This window comes from Desmodus rotundus, chromosome 9 (genome assembly GCF_022682495.2).
Source record: "Desmodus rotundus isolate HL8 chromosome 9, HLdesRot8A.1, whole genome shotgun sequence".
Taxonomy (NCBI): Eukaryota; Metazoa; Chordata; class Mammalia; order Chiroptera; family Phyllostomidae; genus Desmodus; species Desmodus rotundus.
Genome location: NC_071395.1, coordinates 109476745 through 109491926, shown reverse-complemented (window position 1 = coordinate 109491926; position 15182 = coordinate 109476745). Strand labels below are relative to the sequence as shown.

General features: G+C 55.1%; 2 protein-coding genes across 3 annotated transcripts in view; one reads left to right on the top strand and one right to left on the bottom strand.

Moving 5' to 3' along the window:
• RAB37 (RAB37, member RAS oncogene family) overlaps nucleotides 1–15182 on the bottom strand; it is a 51176-nt gene that overhangs the window by 22522 nt on the left and 13472 nt on the right. The gene's annotated exons all lie outside the window — the stretch shown is intronic.
• On the top strand, nucleotides 118–13521 carry CD300LF (CD300 molecule like family member f). The gene is made up of 7 exons (XM_053911699.2): nucleotides 118–387; nucleotides 5998–6339; nucleotides 7532–7637; nucleotides 9856–9968; nucleotides 11717–11739; nucleotides 12008–12157; nucleotides 12442–13521. The coding sequence occupies exons 1-7, from the start codon at nucleotides 345–347 to the stop codon at nucleotides 12595–12597; spliced, it is 933 nt and encodes a 310-aa protein (XP_053767674.1). The 5' UTR covers nucleotides 118–344; the 3' UTR covers nucleotides 12598–13521.

Here is a 15182-nt window from a genome sequence, read left to right as displayed (position 1 = left end):
TTCCCACCAGTCAAGAGGATTGAGTAAGAGCTGGCCTGACCCGATGGACCTGTGTCTGCAGTTGCCAGAGGACGAAGAGGCACCACCTCAAAGTTCTGTTTTTTGAAAACCCATCATGGCTTTGTGTAGGGAGGCATTACTTAAAAGCTTATTCACAGTCATTACAGTGTTTTGCCCATTACACTTCCTTCCTCTTTTAGTGTTGTCCACCAGCGGGAAGCGCTGAAGGAGGAAGTGAGAGAGCGACAGTGAGCAAAAGCAGAAGGGCTGGAGGATGAGGGAGTCGAGACCGTAGTTTGCGCTTGCTGACCGGCTCGTCCCAGGGGACCTGTTCGAGGAGGAAAATGCACCTGTGGCTGCTCCTCCCCCTCCTCTTCTGGCTCGCAGGTGAGTGGGGCCCGGGTCTGAACTTGTGGGAGAGGCTTATGGGCAGGAGGAGGTGGCAGCCATGGGGGAGGGGTCCAGAAAGCGCCCTACTGTGAAGAGGACCCCATTTCTAAGCGGCGCCTCCGAGCCCTGAGCCTGTGCATTTCATCCACGTGCTCACCCAGTGTTTCAGTGCCCGCAGCTGCCAACGCAGAGATATGCAGCTTGGCTTTCATAATGAACCTGGCACCGGTTCACAATTCCTCCTACCCAGGGGCTGATCATTCAAAAGCACAGGTGGGCGGGCCCCGCCGGTCAAAGCGGAGGAGCCCTGGCTGCTCAGGAGGCCGGTGCTACTTGCTCCTGGACCTTCGGGAGTGTGTTATAAGCAAGGGAGGGCTTTGGGAAAGAAGTGAAGGTGGAGGGAGCTTTGGAGGGAAGAAAGCTGGGAGGTTGCCCGACAGGGAGGGGGAAGTGATTCTAGGTATCTGGGGTAGAAGGTAATAGTAGAAATTACTGAGGGACTGAAACAGTCAAGAGGAGGTGGCTTGGTAGGATGACAAGGGAAGGAGGGGATGAGATGTGGGCAGGGACAGAGGGCTGAAGTAAACTCTAAGTTGATGGATAACATTTTGATTAAAAATCAAGGGGATTTTTTTTGAAAATGTTAGAGGGTCTCAGGGCTTGATCTTTGGGCTTCTGCTCTTTCTTGAGTCACTCCCTTGTTGATCTCATCTCCTCTCTTGGCTTTAAATACCAACGGTATATGGGGGACTCCTGATTTTGGATTCCTAGCCTGGACATCTTCCTGGACTCCAGAATCTTCTATCCAATTGCCCATTGAACATCTCTGCTCAGCTGCTGACATTTCCAATGTGACCTGATCACATCTCCCCCCTTGAATTCCTTTCTCGTCCACCTTTGTGTTTGGAACTTCCATCCTTCTAGGTGCTCAGGCAAAACCTGGGGGGACATCTCTTCCTTCTCTCATATCCCATAACCATCCTTTGAAAACGATCCTCACTCTCCTCTACTCGAAACCTTCCGACAACTTCCCATCCTACTCGGAGTGAAAACCCAAACCCTTTGCTGAGGCTATGAGGTGCTCAGCATCTGGGTTCTTCCACCACATACATCATCGCCCTGGTCTCTTCTCTACTCTGCTCCCTCCAGTTCAACCCACTCCGGCTACACTGGCCTCTTAGATGTTCTTTGAACATGCCAGGTGCACTCCTGCCTCAGGGCCTTTGCACTTGCTATTTTCTTTGCTCAGGATGCTCATCACAGGCTCGAGTCCCTCACATCTTTCCTGCCCCTGCTTCTCCCCGAGGCCTTCACCAACCACCCTAATTACAATAGCAATTCCTTTGCATTATTTTCCTCCACTGTTGGTCTCCTCCCTTCCCCCACCTTGATAAAATATAAGCTTCAGGAGAGCAGGGATTTTTGCACCGACAGCCTAGCAGCTACAGATTAGACAAACAGTACTGGGTGAATGAGTGCATGTATCTCATGGAGGGGAAACAATGTGATTGCTGCAGCCACCCCACCCCCAGACCAAATCTTCCTACTTTTATAGAATTGAACAAGTGAGGCTCTTCTCACTAATTAGAGAGGGCGTATATCGCTCAGGGGGATGGGACATGGTGCGGCCACTTTGGAAAACAATTTGACATTCTTCAAAATGCTAAACACGTGGTTACCATGTGACCCAGCAATGCCTCTTCTAGGTAAATAAATACCCAAGGGAGTGGAAAGTGTATGTTCATGTGAAAACTTGGAAACCGATGTTCGTGGCAACATTAGTCACAACAGCCCAAACGTGGAAACAACCCGCCACGTGCTGTGCACCACCTGCTGGACAGATGAACGCAATGGGGTCGGTCCACGCAGTGGGGTAGTCGTTGGCCCTAAAAAGGGGTGAAGCACTGATCCAGGCTGCCACAGGGGTGACCCTCGAAAACGTTAAGCTAAGTGAAAGAATCCAGACACAAAAGGCCACACATCGTATGAGTTCCATCCGTAGGAAAGTCCAGGAAATGTAAATTCATAGAGACAGATCGTAGAGTAGTCCGCTAGGCAGGATCAGTGACGGCTAACGAGTAAGGGGTCTCTTTTCGGGGTGATGACACTGTTTTGGAATTAGATAGTGGTGATGTTCGCAGGGCTTTGCAAACAGACTGAAAACCACCGAGGTGGACACTTGAACAGGGTGGGCTGAATGCTATGTAAATTGTATCTCAGTAAGAAAATGATCAAGGAGCAGAGAGAAGAGTTGGGAGCAGCAAGGCTTGGGGGCTGCCTTTGGGGTGTGTGTGAGGATCTGAGGCTCCGGAAGCAGGGATTCATGGGAGCCAGGCAGCCCTGTGCAGTTGTGGCTCCTGAGATTTGATCACTTGTTCCGTCAGTCATAGAAACGAGGTTGATACTTGTGCTGTGAGGGAAGCTGAGCTGCTGCCTGGACCGTGTGGGTGGGTGGGATGCTTTAGACGGGGTGGGCTGGAAGGAGCCCTCTGTGGAGGAGACATCTGAGCTGAGACCTGGAAGGCGAGGAGGAGCTGGCACTTACGATCGATTGGGGACAGCTTTCTAGGTACAGGAAGTGGCCAGGACAGGGCCGTGGTGTGGAAATGAGCTTGGCCTTGGCAGGTTTGCGGGGCAGAGGGGCCACGTGGCTTTGCTACGTGCTTCAGAAAAGCCTGGTGGGTCCGGTTGGAAGGACATGACTGTCTTTTCGGGGGAAAGGGCTTTAGGGGAGGAAAATGACGTGTGCAGGACCGCAGGCTGGTGGAGAGAGAGCTGGGGGCGGCTTGTTGGTGGGGACAGAGAGGAGGCCGACTTTGGGCGAGACATTAGCAGACACGTTGGCAGGAAGCGTGCATGGGGACTGCTCTTCCTCTGAGGTCCTGATGGTGAGCGGACATGAGCAGTGCCCTGTGCGTGTGTGTGCGTGTGTGCGTGCACGCACGTGGTTCGGGTGGACTGAGACAAAGCAGAAGGGAGGGCGTGTCTGAAGCGAGTGGGCATAGCTGTGTGCTAATTAGGAACCTGGTCTCTCCCTGAACCTCCACGTCACCTCTCACCAGCCTCGCCCCCAGAATGGCCAATCACAGTGACACATTTCCCCGGCACTGCTTCCCTCTTCCAAGGAGTTCATTGTTTTGAAAGTGCACAAGAAAAACAACATCAACCAGAAAGTTCCCACTGGGCTTCAAAGGAGGAGATTTTTCATTACTCCGTTTTTCCAGGGAAAACTGAGCTACCTTGTCCAACTTGAGCTGCTCCGCAAGTGGCGGCCGAGACGGACCAGAGCCTGGGGGTGCCGAGGGGAGCAGAGATGCCCCCCCCATCATCGCCCCCTGGGGCTCAGCTTCCTCCTGAGCTAGAGTGGTGCCCTGAGGTCTAGGCTGTGATTGAGTGACCATGCCTGGTGAGGGCGCTGTTCTGTGCAGCCCAGGGCTGCCCTCTGTGCCAGGAGGTGCTCTGCCGGGTTGATGGCGAGTGGGCACCTGGACAGAGGGGTTCAAGCAGAGAGTTGCCCAGATGATTCCGGTGTCAGGCCCCAAACCCAATGCTCAGAGGAGACGGGCTGACACTGTGGCTAAGGAGGGAGAGGGCGTGGCCATCTGTGGGGGTTTCCTGGTGCTGCTGGAATGAGCTGCCCAAGAGTTGGCGGCTTAGAAAAGCACAGCTCCATCATGTTGGTGAGAGGCCCAAAAATGGGTCCACGGGGCTGTGTTCCCTCTGGAGCCTCCGTGAGAATCCAGCTCCTTGACTTTCCCGAGTTCCTGGGTGTCGCCTCTCTGGCTCTGACCCTCCTGCCAGCTCTGTGATCACACTGGGGTAGTATCCCCAGCCCAAGATGCTTAATTTAATCACAGCTTTAACTGAGAACATTGGAAAAAGAGAACAAGTGGCAATCTGAAGGAAGTAAGACAAGTAATATTATATATTTGAGAAATTAATAATTGAGAAAATAAATACAGAAACATTTACCAACAAAATCCTAAAACTGGTTTTTAATGCAGGGGAAAAGGAGGAGGAGGAGGAGGGGGAGGAGAAAGAGCAAAGGAGAAAATCCCGTGGTATCCGTTGTCAGTAACGGGAACAGAGCATACAAGCCAAATCTGTAGTCATTGTAGCTGCGGACGTTGTAATTGTAAAAGGAGACTTTGTAACCCTAGTGCTGTGTGCTAGACTTCCTGGGGAAAACAAAGTAAAACAAAACAATAGAACTGATTTAAGAACAATAGTCATGAGAAAACAATTTTAAGTAATCAAATAATTTGCCAGACAGTTTTGTAGATAAGCTTTTAGGATTCTATAGGTACAAAAATTCCTTTGCTTGGTTTATGTTCTGGTCTCAGAGCATAAAAGGGATGGAAATCTGGAAACTAGCGCATTTCTAAAATCAGACCCCGATAAAGCCCCAGGGAAGTGAAGACAAGAGCTTGGCGCTGGACGGACCGTGGAGCCAGGCGCGGACACCGGGCCTCGCGGGCCGAGGGCGTTTGTGTGGCCCTTGTCCTCCTTGCAGGCTGTTGTCTCCCGTTAAGCCAGTGTTCTCAAATCGAGAGGTTCCACACAAAATCCAGGCTTCTGGCTCCTCTGGGAAAAGGGAAAGATCCGAAAACACCGGACCACTGTGGACGGGGACAATGGGCTGATGTGGAACGGGGGCCACGCCTTTGCGAGGGCTGCTTGCTCTCCTCATTGCCAAGGGCCTCACTACGTCCCAGCGTCTGTCACTGCGGCCTGGTGACCGTTGTCATGTTTCAGTGTGTTTGAAGTGTTGCTTCTCTTGCAGTAAAGAAACATGTCTCTGAATCCTGACTCTTTCAAAGATGAGAGAAGTTTTTAAAAAGAACCATAACATATATGATGAGAAAAGCTTTGTTCAATGACACCTGCCTTCCTGTAAAGCGACAGCAGCCAGGGCAGCGTGGGCTGGCAGGGGGGACAAAGGGTCGGTGGACCAGAATGGACAGTCCGTAAAGAATCACATGTTTACTTTTTGACAAAAAAGTCCAAGTGATTCAATGGAGAAAATGGTATCGTGTGACGTGGGTTCCACAGTTGGTGTTACCACTCTGGTTCCTGTCAGAGGCGCTCCCGCAGGGGGCAGGCTCAGGATGGAACCAATGGAGCCATCAGAAGCACCTGGACCATCCTCTGCAGGGCCAGGTGCGGTGGGCGCCCCAGCCGGGCCTCCCAGGCCCCGGGCACAGGTCAGCCAGCCCCACCCTCCTGTAGAAATGGGTCCTCTGCTGCTTCCTCCCCAGGAGACCAGTGTGACACAGATGGGATGACAAGGGACATGGAGGAGACACAAGGATTTTTTGGCCACAGGGAGGGGAGGGGTGATTTGCCAGAAGCTGTTACTGCTCAGTGTCAGCGTTGGTGTCGTGGAGATCTGGGGTTGTGCTCTCGGGTGATTTTGGAGGCGGCTCTGACCATGTGGAAATTTGAAGGACAAGGCTCTGTCTCGAGGAAGGTGATTCCTCCCTGGACTCTATACCTCTCACCAGGCACGTGGACTTATTGGGGCTGTCACCGGGCAAGAGGCTGTGGCCCTGCCCTCGGGGTGGTGGTGGGGGGAAGGTGACAGGCACATGGGCTTGTGTTTTCCAGGCTCATCAGATCCACCACCTGTCATCACGGGTCCAGGAGAAGTGACAGGCCCTCAGCAGGGCTGGCTGACTGTGCAGTGTCGCTATGACCCTGGGTGGGAGACCTACGTGAAGTACTGGTGTCGAGGAGCTGAATTCAGGAGCTGCAAGATCCTTGTTAAAACCACTGGATCAGAGTGGGAGGTGAAGAGGGACTGTGTGTCCATCAGTGACAATCGGACCAGCCGCACCTTCACTGTGACCATGGAGAAGCTCAGGCGGGAGGATACAGACATTTACTGGTGTGGGATTGAGAGAACTGGAACTGACCATAGCGTTCCAGTAACGGTGACCGTTGGCCCAGGTAAGAGACTGTGTACGTGTGGCTGTGTGACTTCAGGGCCTGCTCTGTCCTGGTCCCTGAGGTCCCTGTCCAGGGACTGTGCTCACTCAGAGGGAACTGTCACAGAGGGTGGTTGAGTCCTGAGGTCTCATGGGACCCGCTGCTCACGTGGGTTCGGAGGGGCAGGGCATCTCTTAGTGGCTCTCGGGCTCTGGGGGCTCCTCTGGGACGGGGCCAGGCCTTTCTGAGCACACTGAGTTTCTCTGCACAGCTCCGTGCCTGGCCTGTTGTCCAGAGAGATCGTGGTGATGGCCCTGGTTCAGCCTGGTCGGACCCAGAGATCTCAGTTCCTGCCAGTGCTGTCCTGGCACCCTGGTGTCCAGGTGTCCCTGTGGTTTGTGGAGTTTTGGGCCAGGACTCTCAGCTGCTGACCCTGTCCCTGCTTCCACAGTTGGGGTGCTGTGGCCCAGTCCCTGAGGTCTGGAGAGGTGTCCAAGTCAAACAGTAGCATCTGGCTGCCGGAAATCCCACCAGGAGCTGTTTGTGCACCTGGGCTTATGGACGGTCGCTTCCTAAGGCCTTCCCAGGGCAGGCGGTCCTGGGAGCGCCGTGGTGGGAACAAGTTCCTCTGATGGGCTCTGCTTCTGCTGACCCTGGGGCAGCCAGCTGCAGGTCACCGGGCACTTATGGTGGTGGCCAGGGGGACACACTCAACGCAGTCCCCAGGACACCTGGAACCTGGGCGTCTTGTTACAGTTGCAGAGTGCGGCCCGTTCGTTGTCTCGTGGATTCCTGACCATGTTTCCAATCAGGGGTCAGGGGTTGGAATTTTAATTGTAGAAACTTAGTAACTTGTTCAATGTAGAGGCTCATCCTGAATGTGGTGATTCTGTTCGGGGCTGGTCCTGGTCCCACCAGGTAGCCCCTCCTGCCCGTCCACACTGGAAAAATCAGACCGGGGAGGCTTTGGTCAAAGCTGTGTCCCATGTAGCACGTCCTCTTGGACCTGTGCCCACACTACCACCTTCCGAGGCCCTGAGTCTGCCAGAGGCTGAGGAGATAGGAGCGGTCCCAGCTATAGGCCCCTTCCCAAGGCCCAGCTCCAGGCTCCTGAGCCAGGGCAGCCCCCACACCTCCAGGCTGACAGCCACGTGCAGGGCTGTGGGAGGGGGACAGGCAAGGTGGCAGGTAATCTGTTCTGTGTGCCAAGCAGCCACTACAGTGTCGGCAACCACCCCCACCACCACGTTCACAGTGCCAGTCACCACAGAAGTCCCTACAAGCTCCCCGGCTGTGACCAGCCTCCACCCTGGTGGCAGGTAAGTCAGCTCAGATGCTGCTGTTCCCTGTGGCCCACTTGTCCCTAACTTCTCCAGTGTGAGGACTATTTGTAGCCCCTGTCCCAGCCAGGATGCAGGGGCCCCTACCACTTGCTCTCAGGCTGCACAGGGTCTATGGTGACCGCCCCCCCCCCCCCCAGCTGGGCCTGCCTCCTGGAGCTCAGGGCATTGGGAGGTTTGTTCTCCTTCATTCATCCATCCCACTTCACTGAGCGAAGTCCTGTGTTCCTGGAATGGTGCTGAGTCTGGTCACATATACGTGGAGCGTCCCCTGTGGTGCTGACAGGGTGGGATGTGGATGAGCAGATGGTCGGGGCAGAGGGTGTGTCAGGCTGTGGGGGCAGGGGGGTCATGGGCTACAAGGATGGCTCTGGGTCCAAATTCTGGGAGCACAGGGAGGCCTGGGAAGTCCTGTCTCCCTAGTTACTGCTATCGCAACAGTGGAGACAGTGACTGTCCCCCATGTCTCCAGAGCACCTGGCAGCTCTCACAGGGCTTTCCTGTCCATTGTCCTGTTCATGCTTTGACCCCCAGGTGACCCCCTCCTGAGGAGGAAGGGCAGATACGCACATTCCCATTTCACAGAGGGAAACACTGAGCCTCCCTCCTGCTTCCCAGTGCCCTGCCCAGCCCTGCAGCACAGGGGCTTTCTGGACACAGAGCAGCCCCTTTCCTCCCCCCTCCCCTCCCTCCTTGGCCCTTGGACTCTGTGTCTGGATCTGCTGTGCTCTCCTGCTGCCCAGCCTTCCCACCTGTGGGACCTCCCCCGTCTCTCCACCCCGGGAACCCTCTGTCCCTCTTCCCTTTGCCCTCTGCTTTGACAGTTGCTTTCCCTTGACCTGGTTTTAATACATAAACGCAAGAAGTTTTATAATTTCATGAATCAAAATCAGATGTAAGTACCAGCTAGGGTCTTTGATCAGCATCGGAGGGGATTAGAGGAAGAACAAAATAATCAGTCTCTGCCCTCTAGGCACTTGCAATGGAGAGATATTAATCTACCAAACAGAGTTAATTAATTGATAGATGAATATACTGTATAAAATTCAGTGAATGGAGATGAATTAGAGACTCTCCCTGCATCAGTCAGTTTGGGGGCCACAGCACAGCACCCCACCTGGACTTGTGAACAGCTGACGTTCTCTGTGGACAATTCTGGAGCCAGACGTCTGCGTCCCTGTGTCCCAGGGCTGGCTTCTCCCGAGGCCTCTGCCCTTGGCTTGTCGACGGCCGTCTTCTCCCTGTGTCTTCTCACGGTTTCCCCTTGTGGGAGTCTGTGTCCTAAACTCTTCTGCTTCTTCTAAGGACCCCAGTCATCCCCTCTCCCCCCAGTAGAGCACGCAAGGGTGAGAACAGTAAGGAATGAGTGTGGGCGGGGGGCAGATGCCGTTGTCAGCCTTGGCCGTTTTTGGGTGGGGTTTTTTTTGGAATAAAACGGAGCTGTCATGGGGATGCGAACATAGGAGGGAGGCATTCGCACTCTTGTTTAAAGGCATCCATCCCCCTGGCTGCTGTGTTGACGATGAAGCGCAGGCGGATGATTTGGTTTCTGTGGCTGCCATAGGGCAACAGCACAAACTGGGCAGCTGAAACAACAGAAGTTTGTTCTCTCAGAGCTCAGGAATCTGAAATCAGGGTGGGCCCCAAAGGTAGATCTGTCCCTGCGCCTCTCCGCTTCTGGCGGTGGCTGGCTCTCCTCGGTGTTCCTCCGCCTGTGGCTGCATCACTCCAATCTCTGCCTGTACGTCACGTGGTCCCCTCCCTGTGCGTGTCCACGCGCCCCAATCCCCCTGTTAGAAGGACACTAGTCACTGGATTAGGCCCACCCTAATGCTGTATGACATCATCCTGATTACATCATCAAAGATGAAAAGACCCATTTTCCAATGGGTCGTCTTCACAGGTCTGAGTGAACATGAACTACAGGATGGGGACATTATTCAGCCATGGAGCAGCCAAGTGGAGACCCTTTCAGTGTCTGTTGTCTGCATCTGTTAGGTGTCCAGACAGAAACTTGTGTGGGAAACCCTCCTCTCCTTTTCTCACAAAGCTGTGTCAGAGGGTGCCCAGGGATGGGGGCTCCCAGGCTGGAAACCACAGGTCACCAGGTGGGGGGCCTCCCTAACACCAGGATGGTGGGATTAAGCCCAAAGGCAGGAGGTGGGCCAGGTGTATAGGTGCCTCCTGCTGTTTCCAGGGGTATCCTCATGGAGCTCAACGTCCTCCTGCCCCTCCTCTCCGCTCTGCTGCTGCTTCTCCTGCTGGTGGCCTCGCTGCTGGCGTGGAGAATTGTGAAGCGACGTAGGAAAGGTGAGAGGACCTGGCTGGGGCTGGGCGGCAGCTGGGCTGAGTGGGAGCGTGTGGGGCCGATGGCCGGAGTTGTCACTTAGGAGTCACCCACCTGTCCCAGGGATTACCCGTGTGGCTTGGAAGGGGCGTTGCCCCAAAGGCCAGTGGAAGCTGGGCCCAGAAGACCTCAGCATGAGCGTCTGCCTTACACATCCCTCCTTGCTCTCCTCTGCTCTCTGACCTGCCCCCTTCCTCTCTGTGTCCTGGCTTGGCTCTGCCTGGCAGAAGTGACAATGGCCTTAGTGACAACGGACAATTGGGCCATCTCGGGTGCCCAGTTACTTCAGTGGAATTCTTATGGTTGCCAAGGAGGCACTGAGCTGACGTGGGGGTATGGAGAAACACACACACGTGGGCGTGCACACACATGCAGGAATAAATGCACGCGCATGCACACATGGATTGCTCACGTGTGCACACACACAGCAAACGCACCCAGGTGCGCGCACACACGGTTAACACACATGCATATCCAACCACGGGACATACATGTACTCGCCTGTGCACACATGCACACAGGCCACACACATATATGTACATGCCCACCCATCACACACATGTGCACACACACATCACACACAGAGTCATCCGGGTTTTATAAAAGGGTTGGTGGTGGTTCCTACATTTGCCCCTCCTCTGCCCCAGCCCTGCTCAGGCGGACCTGTCGTGGGCAAACTTGCTCTTCAGGGAAGAGCCTCCGCACTCAGAGCCAGCACTCAGCCAGCACGAGGCCTGGCCTCCACCCACCCTCCTCCTGTCCCAGTCCACTTCCACGTTCTCACATAACGGCACCGTGCCCTTCTCAGAACGCTACTGTGGAGCCTCTCCAGCACCCCCCGCCCCCCAGCTTGGGGGTCCTGTAGTCTGGGAGGAGGGAGCCTGACTCTCCTTCATTGCGGTGTCTCCCGAAGGCATAGTCCATGGCTCACACTGCAGGTCTTTCTGCTCCTTGGCACCTAGACGTTCGACAGTAAAAATCGGAGGGGGGAAACTCCCTGGTTTCCCGGTTGTCCCCCAAGCTAGGGGTGGGGGGAGGGCCAAAGAGCGGGAAGAGACGGGAGCCAGCGGACATGCGGTTGGAAGCCGGTCTCTCTGGCGCTGACCCAGCTTGAGCGCTCCATTCGGAGGGCAGCCTGGCACAGTCGTCTGTATCCACAGACCACTTTTCCTGACGGGGCACTCATGTGCCAGGCATGGCCAGGTGCCGGGTGTGCCAGGCAGGGCAGGCTCAGCAGCCCACTGCCCACCAGAAGACTAACCAGAATCCACTGGGGCAAAGGCAAGCAGACAGACATAAATGAAGCCGGGCAGGAGGGAGCAGACCGCTGACGGCTGGGGAAGGGAGGTGTGGATGACCACTCAGGCAGAGACATGGCGGAAGTTTCGGGCTGAGCCTGGGATGGCAGCAAAGGAAACTCAATCCCAGGGAAGCTGATGGCTGATGGGGCCACCAGTCAGGTGGTGTCACAGTTCTCTGATGTGGGGAACAGACAGGCTGAAGTCCCCTTATTCTTCAAGTAGAGAAATGGAGGCTCAGAGAGGTGGAGTGCCCCAGGCTGTGTTGTCGGAAGACTCCGAATGAGAACCAGGTCCCCTCCCGGAGCCTGGAGCTCCATTCACCTCTTTTCTTCTGTGTTTCTCTCCCCCAGGCCTAGGGGCTGGTGAGCCTTAGGATGAGCTTTCTAATTCTGATTGTCTTTGTCTTTTAGCTGCTGGGATTCCCCCAGAGCAGGTAAGAGTGTCTCTGAAGTCAGACCAATGACACCAGATGACCCCTTTCCTCTCTCTTCTCATTTTCCATCCCCCAGGGGCCCCAGCAGGCCATCTGCTGCAGGGCCTGGGAGGATGGACGGGGTGTGGAAATAGCTAGGCTGGAGGAGAGGAGGGAGGGGACAGGTGTGGGAGACTGAGAAGTGGGGTTTCTGGGGAAGCTGGGGGTTCAGGGCAGCAGAGAGGCTCGTGTGCTTCTGCGCCAGAGGGATGTGGGCTTCCTCTCCCAGGTGCTCCAGCCCCTGGAGAATGATGTCTGCTACGCCAACCTGACCCTGCAGCATTCCGGAAGCACCTCCAGCCCCACCAGAAAGAGGGCCTCTGCAAAGCGCTCCTCCTTTGCCCAGGAAGACCAGGCGGAAGTAGAATACGTCACCATGGTGTGTCCTTGGTGGGGTTGCTGTGGGCCTTGGAGACAGACCCGCCATTGTCTCCTCTTTGAGGGTGGGCTCTCTCCCTGCCCGTGTGGGTACCGAGGAGGGTGGGTGCTGGGCAAAATCACAGCCATTCAATTCAAAGACTTGCCTGCTGGGCTCCCCCAGGCTCTTGGCCTTTGGAAGTGTCTCTAAATTAGGTCTCAACATTGGGGCCTCAGAACCTGGTCAACATCGTGTCGGGCACTCCTCCTGCCAACCTCGCTGACCCATGTGCATCTTTATCCCAGGCTTCCTTTCCAAAGGAGGACATTTCCTATGCAGCTCTGTCTTTGGACGCCTTGGATCAGGACACAACCTACGCCAACACAGGTGACATCGTCACCCACCTTCCCGGCAGGGGCCATGAGGAGCTCACGGAATACAGCACCGTCGTGAAGCCCTAGCCTGTGCTAAGGACCCCTGTCTGACCCCACATGTCTGCCCTGTCTGCTTCCTGTTCCCAGCCCTCTCGTTGCCCCCAGCTCTGAACTGGGCTCCAGGCCTGGTCTCAGGGGGCTCCTGGGAGATGGAAAGGGGTCTCTCCACATCCCCTTTTCTCCCACGCAGCTTGGGAAGAGGCTAGGGATCTGCTCTGGAGCTGCTGAGGGAGCAATAACGATGAGGAGGACAATAACAGCGATGAACTTTGTTCATTGCCTCCGTGTGTGGTGGGCTGAAGGAGGCCCCTGCTCATCTCCAGGACCTGGGAGTGTAGTTCATACAGCCAAAGGGGCTGTGCAGATGTAATGAAAACAAGGATTTCGAGATGGGGACATTATTCTGGATTCTCCCAGGGGGCCCTTGATACAATCACAAGGGTTCTTACAAGAGGGAGGCCAGAAGGCAGTGTGATGATGGAAGCAGAGGTTGGAGTGATACGGCCCAGAGCCAAGGAATGTGCAGCCTCAGAAGCTGGAAAAGTCAAGGAACGGGCCCTTCGGAAGGAATCAGCCTTGACATGAGTGAGCCCAGTGTAGTGGCCGGCATACCTCTGGTCTCTAGAATCATAGGTGAATACATTAACATTGCTTTCATTGGGTACCGCATCTATGGTGATTGACAGCCGCAATAGGAGACAAACACACAGTTGTGGCTGGTGCTCTGCCTACAGTGACTGATGTAATCCTCATGGCCGCCCTACTGGGCACCTTGTCACTGCCCTGTTTCACACCTGAGGGGCTCAGCGACTTGCCGAGCTTTCCCACTCACAAACGGAGGAGCTGGAGTCGGGGCCACCACCCTGCACCCTGGGTTGGAGGAGGGTCATGTGTGTGTACACTCGCCCAGCTACTCACACAAGGATAGTAAGTAAATATTTACAAGCTCCAGACTCACCGTCCTTCTTCTACAGTCCTGGCAGCCCTTCCTCCAGATGATGCCCTAAATCCTGTCTCCATGGTTACCAGCCTAGCCAAAGCTACCACCCAGGCCCCTGCCTGCCGTCCCTCTTGCGTTCTGTGCCCCGGAGTCCACTCTCCTCCCAGCAGTCAGAGAGATCTTTGCAAAGCGCAGGCCTGCTCACTCCCTGCTGATCGCCCTCTGGTGGCTTCTTCCACAGCCACGAAGCCACCGGGACCCCTGGGTCCCTGCCTGCCCCTGTGAGCTTATCTCTGGCCACTGTCCTTCTAACAAGATAAGGCTTGTTCCCTTCTCCGGGCACCGGCGTGTGTAGGTCCTCCTTTCCAGAATCCCATTCTTGCAGCTGTCTGAGTAGTTAGCTACTTTTTTTGCCATCACATCCCTGCTCAAACGAGCGGCCCTCCCTGCGCACCCTGGCAGGTGCAGCCCCCAGCACGCCTCCGACTTTCCTCTGTCACGTTGCCCAGTTTTGCCTCCCTCACAGCATTCACTGCCATGTGAACTGTTTACTGGGAGGTGGGTTTGAGTCCCGCTCTCCCCTCGGCTACGGCCAGCCAGCCGGCGGGGACTTGGTCTCATTCACTGCTGTGTCCCCTGTGCCTAGTTTAATGTCTGGTACACGGTGAGTTCTCCAATGTTTACATATTTATTCAGTGAATAAATAACGCAGGTTGTTGGGACTTGGAATTCAGGACACATGCTCAGGGGCAGGGACCCTGTGTCCATCATTCCAGGGAGGGAGTCCTGGGCCACCCAGGCAACCTCAGGAATTCTGGGATTGGCTTCCTGAAGCATAAAGTGGAGAGACTTCTTTCTCACCTCCTGTGACAGGGGAGGGAGGGGAGGAGCCATGGTCCCTTCCGACTGGGGGACAAAGGTCTGTTACCTCACTAGGTCCCTTTTGGGGGCTGGCGCCTGGGATGACATGTCAAGGAAAGGGGTCATGGCTTGGGAAGAGATGATATATGAGCTGAGCTAGTGTGGGCTCCAGGCAAGGGGCCCAGCAGGTAGAGTGTTTAGCGGGCCATTCTCAGTGAGTCCTGGGGCCGGCCTGGCTTCTCACGCTCTGGACCCCAAGGGGTCTGGGGTGGTAGACAGCCATCCCAGCATTGTTCTGCTCCCCTTCCCTGAATAATTCCCCAGGGCCTCAAGAGCTTTTCTGTCCTGGGAATTTGCAGAGCCCACACAAGCTTAAATATTCTTGGGCTGGTCATTTACACTGCCTGGGTCAGAGTGAGGCTGTCCGACCCAGGCTGTTTGAAGATTTACAGAACAAGAAGTGCCTACAGGGAGGAGACCTTTCCATGGAAAGGCTCAAAGCAGAGCAAAATTGGAGTCCAAATATAAAAATAAGAGTTCAAACAGAAAGCCTTGGGCCAGGGTATCATTGTGCCACTTTCGCCACTGTGTGTAAAGCGGCTTTACTGCTGAGTTTTTAAGCAGCCAGCACCAAACAGAATCCGTAAGTATGTGGTTACTCTGGATAGCAAGGAGTTCATCTGCTCTGGATCCTGGCGAATCAGATCCCAGCGAAGACGACCGCTACGGTCTCCTGGCACGAACCGAGAACCTCGGGGAAGAACGGAATTTAGCTCTGTTTGGTTTGGCGGGAGAAGTTGGGTTGCTTCTG